This window comes from Dasypus novemcinctus, chromosome 3 (genome assembly GCF_030445035.2).
Source record: "Dasypus novemcinctus isolate mDasNov1 chromosome 3, mDasNov1.1.hap2, whole genome shotgun sequence".
Lineage (NCBI taxonomy): Eukaryota > Metazoa > Chordata > Mammalia > Cingulata > Dasypodidae > Dasypus > Dasypus novemcinctus.
This window is the reverse complement of record NC_080675.1, coordinates 79,267,564-79,287,915: the sequence shown is the minus strand read 5'-3', so window position 1 is coordinate 79,287,915 and position 20,352 is coordinate 79,267,564. Positions and strand designations below refer to the sequence as shown.

The 20,352-nt window shown below is 35.9% G+C and overlaps 1 protein-coding gene and 1 pseudogene across 7 annotated transcripts in view; one reads left to right on the top strand and one right to left on the bottom strand.

The window, feature by feature from the left end:
* Positions 1 to 20,352, bottom strand: part of RALGAPA1 (Ral GTPase activating protein catalytic subunit alpha 1) — a 298,344-nt gene that overhangs the window by 111,510 nt on the left and 166,482 nt on the right. For all 7 annotated transcript variants that reach the window (XM_071213978.1, XM_071213981.1, XM_058293545.2 and 4 more), the window contains 3 exons: positions 20,054 to 20,112; positions 16,856 to 16,964; positions 15,036 to 15,146 (listed from right to left, as the gene is read on the bottom strand). In XM_071213978.1, coding sequence (XP_071070079.1) covers positions 15,036 to 15,146; positions 16,856 to 16,964; positions 20,054 to 20,112 — 279 coding nt within the window. The remainder of the gene's footprint in view (positions 1 to 15,035; positions 15,147 to 16,855; positions 16,965 to 20,053; positions 20,113 to 20,352) is intronic.
* On the top strand, positions 8,310 to 9,139 carry LOC101421587 (BOS complex subunit TMEM147-like; annotated as a pseudogene).

Genomic DNA, 20,352 nt, shown 5'->3' with positions numbered 1-20,352 from the left:
GTTAGACCATAGTTGCAGTCTCCAGTTAGGTTTGTTCATTCCTCAGTCTTGAAGATTTGGGGATGGTAATGCCCACTCTCTTTCTGATTAAGAGGTGGCTTAGATCCCATGGGGCAGATGGACAGAACCATCTTGCCTGCAGTGGGAGATACTCTGTTTTTGGGATGGGCACTGTCCATTATCATCCTTTTGTTAGTTGCCCTGGGCGAGTGCAATGAACTGGAGAGTAGGTGTTGCATCTCTGCTGAGATTCAGGGCTCAACTGGCATATGAAGAGACCGAAGATTTAAGTCTCTGGGACATATATTTAACAAGATAGTGCTAATTATAGGTTCAATTAAAAGGGGTAGAAGAGCCACATGTAGGGAAATTATAAATGAGTCAAACTGTTACACTGGGGAGCATATATTCCAAAATAAGGCCCAGCGAAAGGGTGCTGAATTTCTGAGTTGTCTACCCTGCCTAGTGTCTAGATGTCTCTAGAGCCCTCAGGAGCCCTGCTATTGGAGCACTATTTATTGTGACAGTCACTGAGATCCTGCTGAGACATGCATAAGCGTAACCTCTGGACTGATCTCCTGATTCACTTGCCCATTTTTTAAAGGGTAGTTTGTATTTTTTGTTATTGAGTTGCAAGATTTCTTTATATATTCTTGATATAATATCCTTATCCCTAATGTAGTTTCCAAATATTTTCTACCATTCTGTAGGTTGTCTTTTTACTTTCATGATGAAGTTCTTTGATGTACAAAAATTTTTAATTTCAAAGAGGTCCCAATTACCTATTTTTTCTTTTCTTGCTTGTGCTTTGGATGTAAAGTCTAAGAAACCATTGCTAATGGGAGTTTTACAGTCCTGGTTCTTATATTCAGGTCTTTGATATACTTTGAGTTAATGTTTATGACGTGAGGTAGGTGTCCACCTTTATTCTTTTGCATATGAATATCCAGTTTTCCCAGCACCATTTGTTGAAGAGACTATTCTTTCTCCATTGAGTGGATTTGGCACCCACACCAAAAATCAACTGGTCATAGATGTGAGAGTTTATTTCTGGATACTCAATTCAATTCCATTGGTCTATATGTCTGTCCACTGGTCTATATGTCAGCCTTGTATATGGTTGTTTTGATTACTGTGGCTTTGCAACAAGTTTTATTTTTCTAAATTTAGTTCATGTAGTTTTTTAACCTACATGACACGTTTTTCTTAACAAACAATGCCTCTGCTCCAAATAAATCAAGGTTAAAATAAATGAATTCAAGATGACATCAGCCCACATAAGTCCTGGTATTGTGTGCATGAGAAGCAGCAGTCAATTATGAAGGTGATCCAAAGTAATTGCCACATTTGTTAATATTCTCTATTTCTAAATCGTCCTTAAAGAAAATCATATGGGGGTCATACCATCCTCACAGTAGTCCAGGAGGTCAATTATACTATCTGGATTCATGTTTCCACCAATAAAGCACTTGTAGTTTTTGAAATTAGCAAGGATGTGCTTGATTTGTTCTATAGACTCTGTCATAAAAAGTTTTACTCATTCTGGTCTCTGTTCTTCAAATTTGTATTTGATTTCATGTAATCCTTGATGTACTTCTTGTGGCTTGTTTTGTGAAGCTGGTTTCCTACATATGATGGTTCATGACCTTATCAACATCAGTGATGACTGTGCAGGGACCTTTACCCTTGGGGCTTTCCATTGAGGCATTTCCACCAATGCCACCAATAAGCAAGTCATCAACGTTGCCCTCTCTCCTACTGACCATCTTCCTCTCTACCCCCAGGCATAGCATGTCTGTAATCTCCCAGATCTTTTAAGTGTCCCACTGACCATCTTCCCCTCTACCTCCAGGCACAGCCTGTTTGTGATCTCCTAGATCTTGTAAGTGTTTGAGAACATCTCATCATGACTGATGAGATCTTATCACAATGATGAGGTCCCATTATGAAGATCATGATGGCGGCTGGAGAGAAATGATGGTGGTGCTGGCTTGCAAAAAAGTTTTGCACAGGGGGAAAGCTGGAATAAGATTTAAAGTCAGGAATTTAGTTCTCCAACTCTGTTATTTTTCAAGATTGTTTTGGCTACTTGGGGCCTTGTACCTTCTATATAAATTCAATGATTGGCTTTTCCATTTCTGCAAAGAAAGTTGTTGGAACTTTGATTGGAATTGTGTTGACTCTATAAATTACTTTGGGTAGAATTGACATCTTAGCAATATTTAGTCTTTCAAACTATGAACATGAAATATCCTTCCATTTATTTAGGTCTTATTTCTTTTAGAAATCTTTTGTGGTTTTCTGTGTATAAGTCCTTTGCCTCTTTTGTTAAATTTATTCCTATATATTTATTTTAGTTGCTATTGTAAATGACGTTTTTCCTTGACTTCCTCTTCACATGTTCATTACTAACGTATAGAAATATACTGAGTTTTGCACATTGATCTGGTATACCATACCTTGCTGAATTCTTTATTAGCTCTAATAACTTTACTGATGATTACAGGATTCTCCATATATTTAAGATCATGTCATCTGCAAATAGTGACAAGCTTACTTCTTTCCTTCCAATCCTTTTATTTCTTATCTTCCCTAATTGCTCTGGCTAGAAACTCCAGTACAATGTCCAACAACAATGTTGACAGTGAGCCTCCTTGTCTTGTTCTTGATATTAGAGGGAAAACTTTCAGTCTCACCAGAGTATGATGCTTGCTGTGGGTTTTTCACATATGCCTGTAATAATGCTGAGGAGATATCCTTTAATTTGTAGCTTTCTAAGTGCTTTTTATTTATTTTTTAATCTGTGAGGGGTGTTGGATTTTATCAAGTGCATCAGTTGAGATGATAATTTTTTTCCCCTTTGCTCTATCGATGTGGTGTATTACATTATTTTATTTTCTTCTGTTGAACTACTGTTGCACACTTGGGATAAATCTTACTTGACCACTGTGTATAATTCTTTTAATGCGCTGTTGGATTCAGTTTGCCAGTATATTGTTAAGGACTTTTGCATTTATGTTCATAAGGGATATTAGTCTAATTTTCTTATAGTATCTTTATCTGGCTTTGGTATTAGAGTGATGTTAGCCTCAAAGAATGAGTTAGGGGGTATTCCCTTGTCTTCAATATTTTGGAAAACTGATCAGGAAAGGCATTAATTCTTTTTGAATGTTTGGTAAAATTCACCAGTGAGGCCATCTCGTCATGGGCTTTTCTTTGTTGTGAAGTTTTGATTACTGATGCAATCTTTTTTCTTGCGATTGGCTGTTGATACCTTCTATTTCTTCTTGAATCAGTGTGTGTAGTTTGTTTCTAGGAATCTGTTTCATCCAGGTTTCCTAATTTGTAGGCTTAAAGTTGTTCATAGTATCCTCTTTTAATCATTTATTTCTCTGGGTTCGGTACTAATGTCCCCCCTTTCATTTCTGATTTTTGTTGTGTCCTCTCTCTTTTTTTGTCTGGCTAAAGGTTCGTTGATTTTATTGATCTTTCCAAAGAACCAACTTTTGGTTTTGCTGATTCTATTGATTTTTAACTCCCTTTCATTTATGTCCTCTGTAATCTTTAGTTCCTTCTGCTCACTTTGGATTTAGTATGCTCACCTTTTTCTAGCTTCTCCAGTTGTGAGGTTAGGTCTCTATTTTCAGATTTCTCTTTTTTTTAATGTAAGCATTTACAGCTTTCAATTTTCTCCTCAGCACTTCCTTTCCTGCATCTGTTAAGTTTTGGTATATAGTGTTTTCATTTTCATTTGCCTCAAGATATTTCATAATTTCCCTTGTGATTTCTTCTTTGACTGCTGAAGAGTACGTTGTTTAATTTCCTCATATTTATAATTTTCCAGATTCTGTCTGTTATTGATTTCTAACTTCATTTCATTCTTGGTGGAAAAGATACACTGTATGATTTCAACACTTTTGCATTTACTGAGAATTGTTTTATGATCTAACATATGGTCTATCCTGGAGAAGATCAATGTGTACTAAGGTATAATGTGTGTTCTGCTGCTGTTGGGTGAAATGTTTTATATATGTTTGTTAAATCTAGTTGGATTATGGTATCATTCAAGTCTTACAGTTTCTTACTGATCTTCTGTTTAGATAATCTATCCATTATTGTAACTGATGTATTGAGGTCTCTTACTATTAATATACAATTGTCTGTTTCTCCCTTCAAATCTCTCAGTATTTGCCTTGCACATTTTGACACTCGGCTGTTATGTGCATATATATTTATATTTTTGGTTTTTTTGTTGAATCGACCCCCCTTTAACAGTATATAATAACCTTCTTTGTTCCTCATATCAGTTTTTGAATTAAAGTCTGTTTTATCTGGTACTAGTATACTTACCCAAGTTCTCTCTTGTTTACTATTTGCATAGTATAATTTTTCCATCCTTTAACTTTCAGCCTACTTGAATCTCTGAATTTAAGGTATATCTCTTGTAAAGGGCATATAGTTGGACTACACTTTTTAAAATCCATTCTGCCACTCTCTGACTTTTGCATGTAGTTTAATCCAATTACATTTAAAGTGACTACTGATAATGCAGGAATTTCTTCTGCATTTTGTTATTTGATCTTTATAAATCTTTTGCCATTTTGTCCCTCAATTTTTTCCATTAATGTTTACTTTCATATTTTTAATTTTTTATTAGTATACCATTTATCCCCTTCTCATTTCTTGCTTTACATATTTTTCATATATTTTCTTTGTGGTTACCACGTGGTTTAAATTTAATAACCTAAATCTCTAACAAATCATGTTTCACTCAATACCAACTTCACTTCAATAACACACACAAATACTATTCCTATACTCATCCATCCCCTGACCTTTTTGTTGTACTTGTTACATATATTTTTATACCCTGTATTTTCAAAACCATAGATTTATCATTACTTTTTATGCATTTACATTTTAGAACTTGCAAGAAGTAAAAAAATGGAGTTACATATCACAAAATACAATACAATAGTACTGCCTTTATAATTACTCATACTGTTACCTTTATTGGATGTCTTTATTTCTTTATGCTACATGATCCTTTCCTTTTATTTCAATCTGAAGAACTCCCTGTAGCACTGTTTGTAGGACTAAACAAGTAGTGACAAACTCCCTCAACTTTAATTTATCGTTCCCTCATTTTTTTGTAAACAAATCAATTTTACTGATTCATATAATACAGTTTATTCAAAGTGTACAATCAATGGTATATGGTAATAATCACATAATTGTGTGCCTACTATTTCAATTATTAAAATATTGCTATTTCAATAATAATACTACTAAAAACAGACAAACAAAAAAGAATATTCCTCACCTCTCAATTTCTGTTTCCCTGCTGTACATAGCTGCTATTTCTGGCTATTCCTGCCCAATTATTTATTTGTATATTAAGCAGTTTTACTGATATATAGTCACAAACCATATGATCTATCCAAAGAGCATAATCAATGGCCTTTTTTTTAGCTGTTAAAAAGTCCTTTATTGTAAAATTGAAAAATAAATAGAAAAATAGATTGAAAGAAATTACAAATTTTAAGAGTATACAAGGCCAGGTTAGATTTCATATAATCCATTATAAAAAAAAAAATAGATAGCAGAGCAACAAACTTTTATAAATGTAAATGTAATTCAAATATAAAAGAAATCAATTATAACATAATTCTTTTTTAATATTACAGCTCTAACTACTTGATTAATAAATGAAATAAATTAATGGTTTAGTTATTTAATTTCCATTTAGGCTATAGTTCTTTCTAGTTAATCAAATTCCTATTTGGGAATTCTTCACATCTTATTGGAATGAATTACAGCAGATAATAATTTGCCAACTTATAATTTTCTGAGGCAGAAAAACTCAAAATATTGTTCAACTGTAGTCATGCTAAATCATCACTGAGCCAGATAGATTATTTTAATTAAAACCTATGAATAAGAAAGGGTTAAAGAAAAATGAAGCATCCAAAACTTTATCTCTTCTCCAGTTCTCCTCAATTAAAAGTGTTTATATTGTATGAAAAAAATTACAAAATACTGATTACAGGAACAATTTGCCTGTTGCACTGAGTAAATACTGTTCATATACTATAACAGTATTTTACATTTATCTGGTCTACTCCAACTCTTTTTTGGTTACTATTTGAATGGAATAACTGTTTCTAACCTTTCACTTTTAACCTGGTTGTGTCTTTACGTATGATGGGTCCCTTGTAGACAATATATAGATGGCCCATATTTTTTTAATCCATTCTATCAGACTATGTCTTTTGATTAGGGAGTTCAATCGATCAATATTCAGTATTATTACCGTAAAGGCATTACATAGTTCATCCATTCTGTCCTCCAACTTTCTGTTGCCATATTGTTCTATTGTCTGTCTTCTTACCCTTTAGTTTACATTTCCTAATAATCTACATTTCTAAACTCTTCAAGAAATCTCTCGTTTATTTTTCCTTTCAGGTTGCAGCATCCCCTTTGGTATCTCTTGCAAATCTGGTCTTTTGGTAACAGTATCTATCAGTTTTTGTCTGTAAAGACTTTGAACTTGTCCTCATTTTTTAAATTTCTCGCCACCTGCCCCCCCCTGCCCTGTTGTCTGTTCTGTGTCCATTTGCTGCGTGTTGTTCTTTTTGCCTGCTTCTGTTGTCAGCAGCACGGGAATCTGTGTTTCTTTTTGTTGCGTCATGTTGTTGCGTCAGCTCTCTCTGTGTGGCACCATTCCTGGGCAGGCTGAACTTTCGTTCGCGCTGGGCGGCTCTCCTTATGGGGCGCACTCCTTGCGTGTGGGGCTCCCCTATGCGGGGGACCATCTCTGCATGGCATGGCATTCCTTGCGCTTATCAACACTGCACATGGGCCAGCTCCACACGGGTCAAGGAGGCCCGGGGTTTGAACTGCAGACCTCCCATGTGGTAGACGGACGCCCTGTCCACTGGGCCCGGATACAGAAGTCTTGGCTGGCGGTTTTTCGCTTTCAGTAACTTAAACACATAATACTACTTCCTTCTCTCCTCCATGGTTTCTGATGAGAGGTCAGTATCAGCACTTAATCTTATCAAGTTTCCCTTGTATGTGATGCTTTGCTTTTCTCTTGCTGCCTTTAGAATCTTCTCTTTATCTGATATTTACCATTCTGAATAGTATTTGTCTCAGGGTAGCTCTATTTGGGTTTATTCTGTTTGGGGTGTGCTGCCCTTCTTGGATATTGATATTTATGTCCTTCATAAAGGATGGGAAGTTTTCTGTATTATTTCCTCAAATATTCTTCTGCCCTTTTCTATTCTCTTCTGGAACATCAATAACATGAATGTTCACGCATTTCACATTGTCATTCGATTCCCTGAGACTGTGTTCCATTTTTTCCATTCTCTTCTCCTTGTTCTCCTGTCTTCTCAAATTCAGATTTGTCTTTGAAATCACTAATCTGACTTCAAACAATTCAAATCTGATCTTACGTGTCTCTAATGCATTTTTTTTAAAGATTTATTTTTTATTTCTCTCCCTTTCCCCCCTCCCAGTTGTCTGCTTTCTGTGTCCATTTGCTGTGTGTTCTTCTCTGTCTGCTTGTGTTCTTGTCAGTTGTACAGGGAATCTGTGTCTCTTTTGTTGCGTCATCTTGCTGTGTCAGCTCTGTGTATGCGGTGCAGCTCCTGGGCAGGCTGCTCTTTTTTCATGCTGGGCGGCTCTCCTTATGGGGTGCACTCCTTGTGCGTGGGGCTCCCCTACGCAGGGGACACCCGTGTGGCACGGCACTCCTTGCACGCATCAGCACTGCGCAAGGGTTTGAACCCTGGACCTCCCATGTGGTAGGCAGATGCTCTATTCGTTGAGCCAAATCCGCTTCTAATGTATTTTTAGTATCATCCATTGTGTCTTTCATTTCCATAAGGTATGTTACTTTTCTTTGTAGGCCTTCAAATTGTTCTTTATGCTCTCCCAGTGTCTTCTTAATATCCTTTATTTCTTCAGTCATATTTTCTTAAATTCTTTGAAGTGATTCAGGAGAGTTGTGTGAATATCACTGATTCATTGTCTTAAATCCTATGTCGCTTCAGGACATTTGCTTTGTTCTTTCGGCTGGGCCATCTCTTCCTGTTTCCTAGTATGGCCTGTGATTTTTTGCTGATATCTAGGCATTTGAATATGTTGGTGAATTCGTTCTGATGGCTAATTTTTCTCTTTTGTGTATTTCCCCCCCACAATTCTTCTTTGATATTTGGTTCAACTTATTCTCAGTCTTTAAAATTGCCCAGTCTAGAGGTGGGCTCCAGGCCCCAGCTCCTGGGAGAGAGGGTGGCGGCGGGGGCCCGTGCTTGGAGATGCCACCTCACAACCCCCGCACCGGCGGGACTGGGTGGCCAGCGTCATGACGCTCCTCCACTTCGGGAACTGCTTTGCTTTTGCCTACTTCCCCTACTTCATCATGTACAAGTACAGTGGCTTGTCTGAGTACAATGCCTTCTGGAAATGCATCCAGACCAGGGTCACCTACCTCTTCATGCAGCTGTGCAAGATGCTGTTCCTGACCACCTTCCTTCCACCTGGGAAGGTGGCATCTATGACTTCATTTGTGAGTTCATAAAGGCCACTGTATATGTGGCCGACCTGATAGGCCTGAACCTTGTTTTGTCCTAAAATGCCAGCAAGGGGGAGTACAAGATCATGGTTGCTGTCCTGTGCTGGGCTACCACTGAACTCATTATGTCCCGCTGTATCCCCCTCTGAGTCGGAGCCCAGGGTATTGAGTTTGACTGGAAATACATCCAAATGAGCATTGACTCCAACATCAGTCTGGTCTGTTACATTGTGGCATCTGCCCAAGTCTGGATGATAACACGCTACGACCTCTACCACATCTTCCGGCTGGCAGTCCTCCTGCTAATGTTCCTTAGCATCTATAATGCCTTCGTCATGGAGACCCTCGTCCACCTGTGTTCCCTGGGCAGCAGCTGGACAGTACTGCTGGTCCGAACAGTGGTGACAGGGCTGCTGGCCCTCAGCACCCTGGCCCTCTATGTTGCCATTGTCAACATGCACTCCTAGGCATGGTGTCCCAGGAATTGACCTTCCTGTTCCCCATCTCCCTTCAGGATTCAGTGAAGTAAATAGTATTTGGAAAGTTAAAAAAAAAAAATTGCCCAGCCTAAGTTTTCAAAATCAGGCCAGGGATTCATTCATGGGGCAGAAATTTTCTCCCAGGGGTTGGATACAGAGTGTGCAGAGTGTGTCCATGCAATTTCCAGACCAGCCAGCAGATGGTGCTAGCCAGTGCACCTTTCCAGGGAGGTATTTCAGGTTCGGCTTTCCTGTGTTTCTGTGTTGAATCTCCAGACCAGAGATTCAAAGTGGGCTCTGTTGTCGAAGTCAATAAAGAAAAGCACTCTCACCTCTCCTTCATTTTACCTGTAAAGAGCTGACAGGGAGGAAGATGTCTGCTCCCCGCACAGTAGGCTGCAGTGAGCCAGGTATTTTACCCCAGGTTAATATCTTGGGGGTGGAGAAGGGGAGCCCTTCCTGGCTGCCACAGGGTCTTAGTAACTGACATTTATCATTTTGCCTTCTTTGTCTCTCTGTCCCTTACACTCCTGGGAGTGGTGTAGCACTGTCGTGGTCTGCTGACCCTCAAAGCAAGTCCCTCAGACAAGCTGTAGCTCTTTCTCCCTAATTTTTGTGAGTACCCAGCTCTGTCTGGTTAGTCCACTGTTATCAACCCACAATCCTAAACTAATGTGTGTTTTTTTCCCCTCATTTTTAGGAGACAGCTTCAAGGCTAGAAAATTCTTAGTGGGCAATATTTTTTTTTTCCATCACTGTAAATATTTTGTCCCATTGCTTTCTTGCCTCCATGGTTTTAATGTGAAGTCAGCACTTTATCTTACTGAAACATGCTGCTTTTCTCTTGCATTTTTCAGAATCCTCTTCTTGTCCTTGACATTCAATAGTGTCACTATTTGTGTCTAAGTATGGTTCTCTTTGAGTTTATACTGTTTATGGTTTGTTTGGCTTCTTGAATGTACATATTTACGTCTTTTGCTAAATTTGAGAAGTTTTCTGCCATGATTTCTTTAAACATTCCTTCTGCTTCCTCTCCCTCATTCCTTTTTGGGACTCCCATAATGCATACATTGATATGCTTGATGGTGATATTAGTTATGAATTCCAAAAGGGAGATATTGATTGTTTGTAAACTGGTTTGTTCCTCTGGGCCTGATCCCCTTTGACTGTAATAGATTCAGCTGAGATGTCTTTGATTAAATTATGCTAAGATTAGGGCTTTGACTTGAACACATCATTAGGGTATACAGGGTTGAGTCCCTGCCCCACTTGGTAGGCTATATAAACAGATGCTCAATCAAGAACACAAAGGAGTAGATACACAAGAGAAGAACACAGAGGAATAGAGACAGTTCATTAGACAAGGCAGAGGTCCTGGGAAGAGAGATGAGCCTGATAATATACAGCGACCTTGTGAAAAGAACAAAGCAGCTGAGCCCAGAAAAAATAAGCCCCGGTGAGAGAGACAAGCCTTATGCCAGTCTGTAGCTGAGATTGGAAGAAGCTGGGACCACATATCCTTAAGAGGAAGAAGGAAAGCTTATAAGAGGAAGAAGGAACCCTTATAGACACTGCCTGCTGCCTTGCTTCAGTATGTGGTCAATGACTTTGAGTGAGAAAATACTTCTTATGGTACCTTGAGTTGGACTCCTTAGGGCCTTGTGACAGTAAGCTTTTACCCCAAATAAATACCCTTTATAAAAGCCAACAGAGTTCTGGTACTTTGCATGAGCACCCCTTTGGCTGACTAATATAATGTCCCACAGGCCTCTTAGACTGTTTGCTTTTTTTCATTCGTTTTCTTTTTGCTCCTCATACCGAATCCTTTCAATTATCTTTTCTCTGAGTTCACTGAATTCTTCTGTTATCTCCAATCTGCTGTTGAACCCCTCTAGAGAATTTTTTATTTTGGTTTTTGTGGTCAACTCCAGTATTTCTTTTTGTTCCTTTTAAAATGTCTTTCTTTACTGAAAGTCTCATATTTATTCACTGTTTCTTTTAGTTCTTTCTCTGTGTTTTCTTTTTATCTCCTTGAGCATATTTAGGATAATTTTTAAAAGTCTATGTCTAATATGTCCAAAGTGTGTTCTTCTTTTATTTTTTCTGTATTTTAACCTTTTTCTTTTGGATATCTCATCATTTCCCATTTCTTTTTTTGTCCTGTTATCTTTTGTTGCACACTGTACATTTTAATATTTTAAAGGGTTAACTCTGGGATTTAGTCCCTGAATAGTCTATTCTTTTAAGTTTTATCCAGCTAGTGATATGACAAAGATTTCATTGAGTGCAAGGAGCTAACAAAAACAAAGAAACCAGGCAAAAAAACACCTTTCACAGTCTTTGCAAATTGGCTCTATCTTGACTGATGTACTCCCTCAGAGTTTAACCTATCTATCAAGAAGAGCAGCCCAAGGCAAATGTAATATGGAGAGTCTTCTATGTCTTTTCTGAGTCTACACGCTTGCTCCTGGCCTTAAGAATTCCCCCATTTACAGGAATTCAAACGCCCTCTACTCCCTATGAACAGACTTTCTCCATGTAGCTCTTAAAGCAGATAATTCTTTGCCCCAGGCTGCTTCAATAAGCTTCTTCTAACTGCAGGGCAAGTTCTTGGAGGCTGAACCGGGGAAGAGTATCCAGATTCATTATTTCAGGCTCTTACCCTACAGATTGGTACTGACATACAGGTACCCAGTACATACACAGAGATTACTCTGCATCCTCCAGAACAGGGCCAGGGACCCACAATGGAAGTGTAAGCCAGCTCTACCCCAACCCTGGGAAGGGCTGGGGTAGAGGCAAGCAAGGGTGCCACAAGCTTCTATCATATTTAATGCAGTGTTTTCCGGATTCAGCACTTACCCAGGAATTGCAACCATTTAACAGTTTTCCAGAGTTCTGAGGAAGATGGCTCTGCCAGGTTTCACTAGTTGTTTAATGATTCTGTGGGGGAGAGGAGTCTGGAGTGTCTTGCACTGCTATCTTGGTCGACTGGAAGTTTAATAGGTAAGCTTTTCCAGTACACTTAACTATCAGTCATGTACTATTCTCATATATAGGATCAAAATTATATATGATAAAAAAAATTATATATGCTATGCCAACTATAAATGTATATCTTGGAAATTCAATTTATGGCATGAATCAATATGTTTAAACACAGACATAATGTTTCTTACAGAAATATTGTAAGGATAAGCAAAAAGATATAGAAAAACCACAGTATCCTACCCTCTCACGAAATCTATCTTTTCTTTCCCGTATATATTTAAATATATGCTTTAAAGAAAAAGTATTGTTTTATAATGTGACTTTTTCACTTAACACATATTATACATTAAATATTACATAAACGAACTTGATATACAGAACATAAAATAAAAAAGACTATTAAAAGAAGGCAAAAATATTCATATATAGTATTACCATTTACACTGCAAATAGCTTAGTCTCTTTAAATTTTTTATGTGCATGTTAAAAATTTCAAGGAGTAAATCTATTCTATTTTTACTGTACTTTTATTGCATGCTATTAAACTTTTTCAAATTCTTACTTTAATGCATTAAATAGAAAAAATTCTCTAATTATACAGAAAAGGTTTACTTACATGTAGAGTCTGGTATATTAAATGCACTTGTTTAATATTGGTAATAAAATAGGGCTTCTATTCCTAAATCTGCAAAGAGTTAGCCATTAGTGTAATGTTCCACTCCTTGGCATTTCATTTCTTAATTCAATTGGAGGTGGGGAATAATATGTGTTCTTGTTTATCTATAGCCCTTGGCCAGTATAATATATCATGAAGCAAACTGCTGTACACTTAAAAAGCACTTAGGTAAGTACTAATAATATGTAAGCTGATGAATAAAATAGCAGAAAGATTTGGAGACTTTCAAATGAAAATGTGTTTATATTTAAAGAAAAACCTCAATTCTCAAGCAGAATAATCAATCTTAAAGGACAAAATTTTCGAAAGTTTTAAAATTCAAAGATTTTAAGACATATGTATTCACATTAATATCTAGTTTTCATGTCCCACATAACATGAAAGTGAGAAGAGCTGCAGCCAACACTTATAAACATCTATATGCCAAAAAGTGCTAAATGCTTTATATATATTTTCTCATTTTATCTTCAAAACTACTCTAAGAGTGAGATATTTCTCCAAATGTATACATAAAGAAAATGAGAGTTCAGAGGATTAAGTTATTTGTCCATACTTACAAACTTACTAAGTGCCGGAGCCAGGGGTTTCGTGTGTTTAACCCTCAAATTCAAACTCTATACTATAGTTTCCCCACACATTGCTCATCTGTTCCTTCTATTAGAACCTATAGTTGGTGCTGGAGTTGGTAGTGTACATCCAAGGGACTTGAATCTTTGGACTGTCCATGTGCCAGCTGGGCCCTAAGCTTCAACGGAGCTGCATCACCTACTCTCCAGTTCATTGTACTCACCCTCAACAACTAACAAGGAGGTGAGGATGGTCAACCACCACACCAAGAAACTGAGAGTCTACAACTGCAAGCAAGAGAGTCCCATCCATCAGCCATATGGGACTGAAGACACCTCTTGAGGGGAAGTGGCTGTGGCTCAATCGATTGGGCTCCCGTCTACCATATGGGAGGCCCTGGGTTCACCCCCCAGAGCCTCCTTGTGAAGGCAAGCTGGCCCGTGCCTGCTGAGAGCTGAGAGCCTGCGCACCATGGAGACCTGGTGCAGCAAGATGACACAACAAAGGGAAACAAGCAAACAAAGAAGAACTCGCAGTGAGTGGACACAGAGTAGACAGCAAGCAAGCCACAAGGTGGGGGGATGGGGAATAAATTAAAAAGAAAAAAAGGGAACTGGTACAGTGACTAGTACAGTGGTTAAGTGCATAATAAATGTTAGTTCCCAATCTTTTCCTAAAAATACTACAAGTATCTGAAAATGGTGAGGGAGAGCAGATGAGGATTTTTTCTTTTTTGAGGAAGCGGTATTTAAACTACTATCTCCAAATGAGAGGAACAGAGAGAAATAAAGCATTTTAGGTCAGAAGAAGAGATTAGGGATTATGTTTAGCAAGAGTAAGCAGACGCAGTAGGCTGGACTACATGGAATCTGTGTAAGATTCTGGAAAGAAAGGCTGGGTCCTCATCTGGAGGCCTTGAATTCACAGCTAAAGTATTTGGGTCTTATTTAACAGGCAAAGGAGAACCACTCTAAGATTTTTGCCTTTTTTTTTTTTCATATATGTAAAGAAGTGGTATGATAAGAGTCATATGCATGTAAATGATGACTTGAAGGGATCTCAGAAATAGACCAGTAAGAAAGCTACCGAAATTTCTCAAGAAAGAAATGATGAAGGGCTGAAATAAGTCAGGAGTAGTAAGTAATGCAGGAGATACTGAATTAGAATGAAACAACACAACAACTTAATAAACAATTACGTGAAGAGGATATAAAAGGAATGAATTAAAATAATGTCCTGATTTTGGCAACATGAAGGATGGCATGTTTTCCTTACCTAATAAAAAGAATATACATTTACAAAAACAATGGTAATTGTTACTGGTATACACATAGCATTTAATTTTCATAATGATTAATAAGTTGTTTTTTAATGCTTTTAATTTGTTGAAATCCAGGAACACAATCTCCTAACATAAAATACAAAGAGACTGTCATGAACTTTCATATTTCTGAAAAGCAACATGAGTAGCCATTATTTAACTATGAATAAAATTTAAAGAAATTGTTAAAGATTTTTAAAATTTAAAGAAATAATTTTGTAATTCAAGGTATCCAAATCTAAGAATCTCTAACAAGGTCATAATAAAAAATAAATGAGACCACAACAATGTAAGGTGTTGGTGGAGGGGTTATGTATGGGAATTCTGCACATTATGCATGATTGTTTTATAAGTTCACAACTTCTCTAAAAAAATTTTAAGAAGAATTAAAAAAAAAAAGAGTGGAGAGAAATCACTTACCTGAATTATTTTCAAAGGATAATCAGACTGGTAAATCTGAAGTCTAGGTACATAATGAACCAGCATGTGAAGCATGTTACAAGCTACGTGGGCTACTGTTTTATTAGTAAACTGCAATAAAAACAACAAAAAAATAGTTATAAAAAATTTTTTTAAACTATTCATCAATGTATTAGCTATTGACAAGCTTAAAATTTCCTACATTTTTGTTGTCATCCTACATTTATGATGTGTTTATTGAAATATAATTAGGGGGAAGCAGATGTGGTTCAAGTAGTTGGGCACCTGCCTACCACGCGGGAGGTCCCAGGTTCGGTTCCCAGTGCCTCCCCAAAAAAAAAGAAGATGAGCAGATACATAGAGCTCACAGTGAACAGACACAGAGAGAAGACAGCGAGTGCAAACAAGAAGGTGGTGGTGGGAAGAAAGAAAGAAATCTTATAAATATATATATATTATATATATATAATTAGGAAGAGAAATCTACAGCTGAAAAAAAATCCTAATACACTTTTCTTTTTTTTTTTTTTTTTGTAATGATGAACTGTCCTAAAATCCATTCTCTCTTACATGGATTTCTGTAACTGCCTCTAAACTACTAACCTTAAAATCAGTATTTTTCTCCATTCCACTCTATTATATACAATATTTCCTAATTAATCTTCTGAGTATTGTCTGTTTCTGACATTCCCCAGCTTAAAATCCTGATAATTTCCCAATGGCTAAAAATAAAATAAAAATTTTTATCCTTATTTATATCTAAATCTCAACTGTTCTTCAAGTCCTGATCAAATGGCTTCTCTTTACCAAAGTCTTCTCTGAAACCTGTCTAAATCAAGTTATCTCTGCTTCCTCTAAACGCAATCAGCAGTTTATACGCACCACTCATTTGATACTCTCAGCTTTTTATATTTTATTACTCTTATTTTAATCTTTTTTAGCTAATATTAATCTCTTGAAGTTAGGTTTACAATTTTTTTCATTCTGGTATCCCCCACTCTGCCTAGCAAAGTGCCTCAAATACAGTATGCACTCAGAAACATCTGTTAAATAATATTATTATTCAAAGACATTTATGAATTACTTTGTATGTTTAGAGTCTTATACAGTAGGCACTATGGATATTACAAAACTTCAGACAAAAATAAATATCACGCATTCTTTCACAAACAAAAAATATCTATTTACTCATTCAGACTCTCCGAATAATTAGACTATTACTTCTGAACAAATCTTATTCTGGCTACAAAGAGACGATTTAACTTGAAGCCAAAAAGGTGCACAGTCCAAGAATTCAGAAAGTGATAAAGATTAAAGACAGAGTTATAGAAGCATGGGCTACAGAGTGGAGGTGGCTCAAGTGATTGGGCTCCTCCCTCCCATATGGGAGGTCCCAGTGCCTCCTAAAGAGAAGATGAACAGAGAGCAGACAGCAAACACAAACTGGGGGGGGGGGGGAATAAATAAGAAATGAAAATAAATTTTTTTTAAAAAGAAAATAAAAATTAAAACATTGGCTAAAAATAAACAAAAACCTATGCATGTTTTAAGAAGACTAGTTTCCTTTTTAGGAGTCATCCATACGTATTCTAGGGACAAAACCAAATACACAAAAAGTTGAGATAAAATAGGTCATCACAAAGATATACTAAATTGAAAAGTTGGACCACTCTCAAGGAAAGAGTCAGAAGGAGGGAAATAATATAACAATAAATTAATAAAAGTAGTTATTAAATATTTTATTTCGTATTTTAAGGAAGGGAGAAAAATAACCACACATTTCATACATGTAATATAATTCATTAAACAATTTTCTTTACCTTTAAAGAGACACAAATCACATTCAAGGCTTCCTTAATTTGAGGATGATGTGACTCATGGACTAGTTCTTCACAAATCCAAATACCCAAATTGCAAAGTGCTACACAGCTGCAAAAAAGGCAACCAACACTGATACAAACAAGTGGCTGATCATTAAACCAAAACGATCATCACAACCAAAACACCCACAACAAAGCAACACAGAAGGCACATACACGTATTTAAGTAAATTAGTATGTTAATCTACACATTAGCTGCTGACTAAGAAAGATGACGTAGAGAGAAGCATATCTCTAAAACTCCAAGCCTTATTTTCTATTAAAATTTATTACCAAGATAAGAGGCTGGACTACCAGACAGGATCTTACTAACATATTCATATTAATAAAGTGTACATTGCTATAAAGGTACCCAAAGAATTACATAACCTGCTTTCAAAGAGGAATGAGAATAATTGAACTTTATAAAAATATGAAGTTGTTGATATAAATCAAATATTATTTTCATATCTTTTGAATTTGAGAGCTAAGCACAAATTCTTTTTAAAACAAATTGACAAAAACAAATAAATTTACATACTTTATAAAAGATTTTCAACATAAATGGAACCTGTAGAGTTTATGTTCTATTCCCTAACGCCTTGTGGGACTTCATATCCCTAGCAAAATACATACGGGAAGTTTCAGCTAAAAGGGAATAATTTGATGATCAGAATCAGCATGAATTCTAGTAGTGTGGTTAAGTTTAGGCTTCTGATGAAGCTTATAACGTTTCTTTCTAAGTATAAAAAAATACAACTGCCAGTATTCCAGTATACTAGGCCTTTCCTGATACTGATATTTTTAAAGTTAAATCCAGTGGAATGCCAAATTTCAGAAAAATTTAATGCAGAAATTTTTTTCTTCTTGAACAAAGGGGATTAGAAGGCCTTCTTAAGACCCCTCTTTTAGTCTGTCACAGTGTTAATGCTACTAAATTGTTTATGACCACAACCACCACAAAGTCTAAGTGAAGTCTACTGCTTTATTCCTTCTCTACCATTGTCAACTCATAAATCCTAGGTGATAATTACAGATCTTTTTTTTATTTTGGGGAGGTACTAGGGATTAAACCCTGGACTTTGTATATGTGAAGCAAGTTATCAACCACAGAGCTATATCCACTTCCTGATAATTACAGATCATAATAACCAAGTTTCAGGTTTAGTGGTGGAAAGAGCTACAATCCTAAAGCAACAACAAGGAACTCTGAAGTGAAGCAAAACTCTCCTAAATATAGCTGACTAAAGCTGACTAAAGGCAGACTGGGAGCGCAAATAATAATAATAATAAATAATAAATTAATTAATAAATTAATAAAATTATTGTTATTTTGTAATAGAGGGGAGATAGGGTATTTTGTTTCTATATCCCTGTGTGTGGTTTCCTACATTCTCCAAGATGTAAAAATAATCCAGAGTATTCCCAATATGGCTCAACTCACTGTTACTGCTTGGGTTTTAGGGGTATAATTTCTAAAACATCATATTCCTAAAAGATTTAGGAAAGTAAGTTGAGATAATACTGTTGACCTTCTAAAATTTTTCTTTACTCTCAACAACATAAGCTATTGTGTTAATGATTGCCAGGTCTACCTCTAGGCCGCTATGTTTTAAGCTTCACATTTTTTCACTTGAAAGACAATGAAGTTTTTAAAAAAAGGCAGATGATCTAGAATCTGAACCTCTATGTTCAAACTTGGTTCTGCCCCTTATTATTTATACATCTAATAAGGCTTTGAAGAAAAATTTCCAGGGTTTTAATCATGATTCTGCCACTTCTGGGTGACAGCGCAGGTTATTTACATTCTTTGGGCTTCCTTGTCTATAAAAAGAAGAATAATAATTGTGTCTATCTCTTATTTTGAGTTATTACAAAGATTAAATGAGATAATAAACACAAAGTGTTTAGAACAAGCCTAGCACACAGAAAGGATTTAACAAATGTTAGGTTTCCAAGCATCAGCTTCTTGCTAGCACAATGGAAAGAATAATGGTATTTTCAATAGACTCTCAGAACAGTGATGAGGATTAAAAGAAACAATATTATAGGAAAATCCTTGTAAACAGAGAGACAATATATTTGTCTGGAGTAGTTGCCAATCATTAAAATGGAATTCAAGTAAAAGAGATTTGTTTTTAGTTAATCTGGCTATTAAGTGAGAAAAATATGCAGTTGAATTAAATATTAATTGCTGGAGCTGTGTCACACTTAATCAAACTGCTCATTTTACATTAATTTAGTTGCCAGAAAAAATAAGGGGTTTAAAGTTAGAATTGCGATCCAAATGGCTGAAAGCCATCATCTGTATCTTTATGAATTTTGAGTCAAAAAAACATAGATCTGGGGAGCGGTGTGCTCAGTGGTTTGAGCACCTGCTTTCCATGTACAAACAAGGTCTTGGATTCGGTCCCTGGTACCTCTTTAAAAAAAAAGTATAGATGATTAGAAAAGAGATTTAAGTCACAGGAGTAATTAGAATAGACTAATATTGAGGATAACGACACTATTAGAATTAGTTTCAAGAAATATAAAATATAAATTTTATATGTTTTGGGAAAGAAAAGGATTATGCAAAGCTATTGGCAATCTACTGATTTAAATTTCAACTGCTTTTGGAAGGTTTAGTAAAACAAAGAAAATGCTAAAGTTTTCAATTCTTAATAAGATATGAAAGAAAAAAAATTAAATCTTACTACTTTCTCTTCTAAAAAATATCCAGATCAAATATTTAAAAACACTAAAACATATTATTTTATTAGATATATAACTTTCTATAATAAAAATTTTTTGAATTTAATTTAACAAACATTCATCAGGTACCTACTACTGCATTTCAAGATATGCACTAAGACACAGTAATAATCAGAACATGAAGAGAAAGCAAAAGTACTGAAATAAAATTAAAACAAATCATTTTAGATAGAGGGTGTGAGGTTACTGAAAAAGATGACTAGGATTTTATTTTTTTAATGAAGGAATACTAGTACTTAATGAAAAAAGTAACAGTGTTTAACCATTTAAATAATTTAAATTTGTAATTCAGAATAGCTTGTGTGTATCTGAAACAACCTGGACTCCTATAAAAATTCAATCAACTTCTAAAATAAGATTCCAAACATAGAATAGTTATGTCAAGTCTAAAAATATCTGACCTACCGTGCAGGACCAGAGGGTTCATCTCTTGCTGAGCTTAAGACAGTTTTTATTATAAGTTCCTAAAATAAGGTAGAAAGAGTTAGAAGCAATAACTAGGATTTCATTCATTCAACAAATACTTACTAAGTGACCATTATGGGCCAGGTACTGGGCCAGATGCTAGTGACACAATAGCGCAAACAGTCTGTTCTCATGTAGATACTTTGATAAATAGTCCACTATTATACATAAAAGCAGCTAAAAAAATAAAAACAATTCTGAAATTTATAACCAAAAGAATATGTTTAAAAAATAACCTT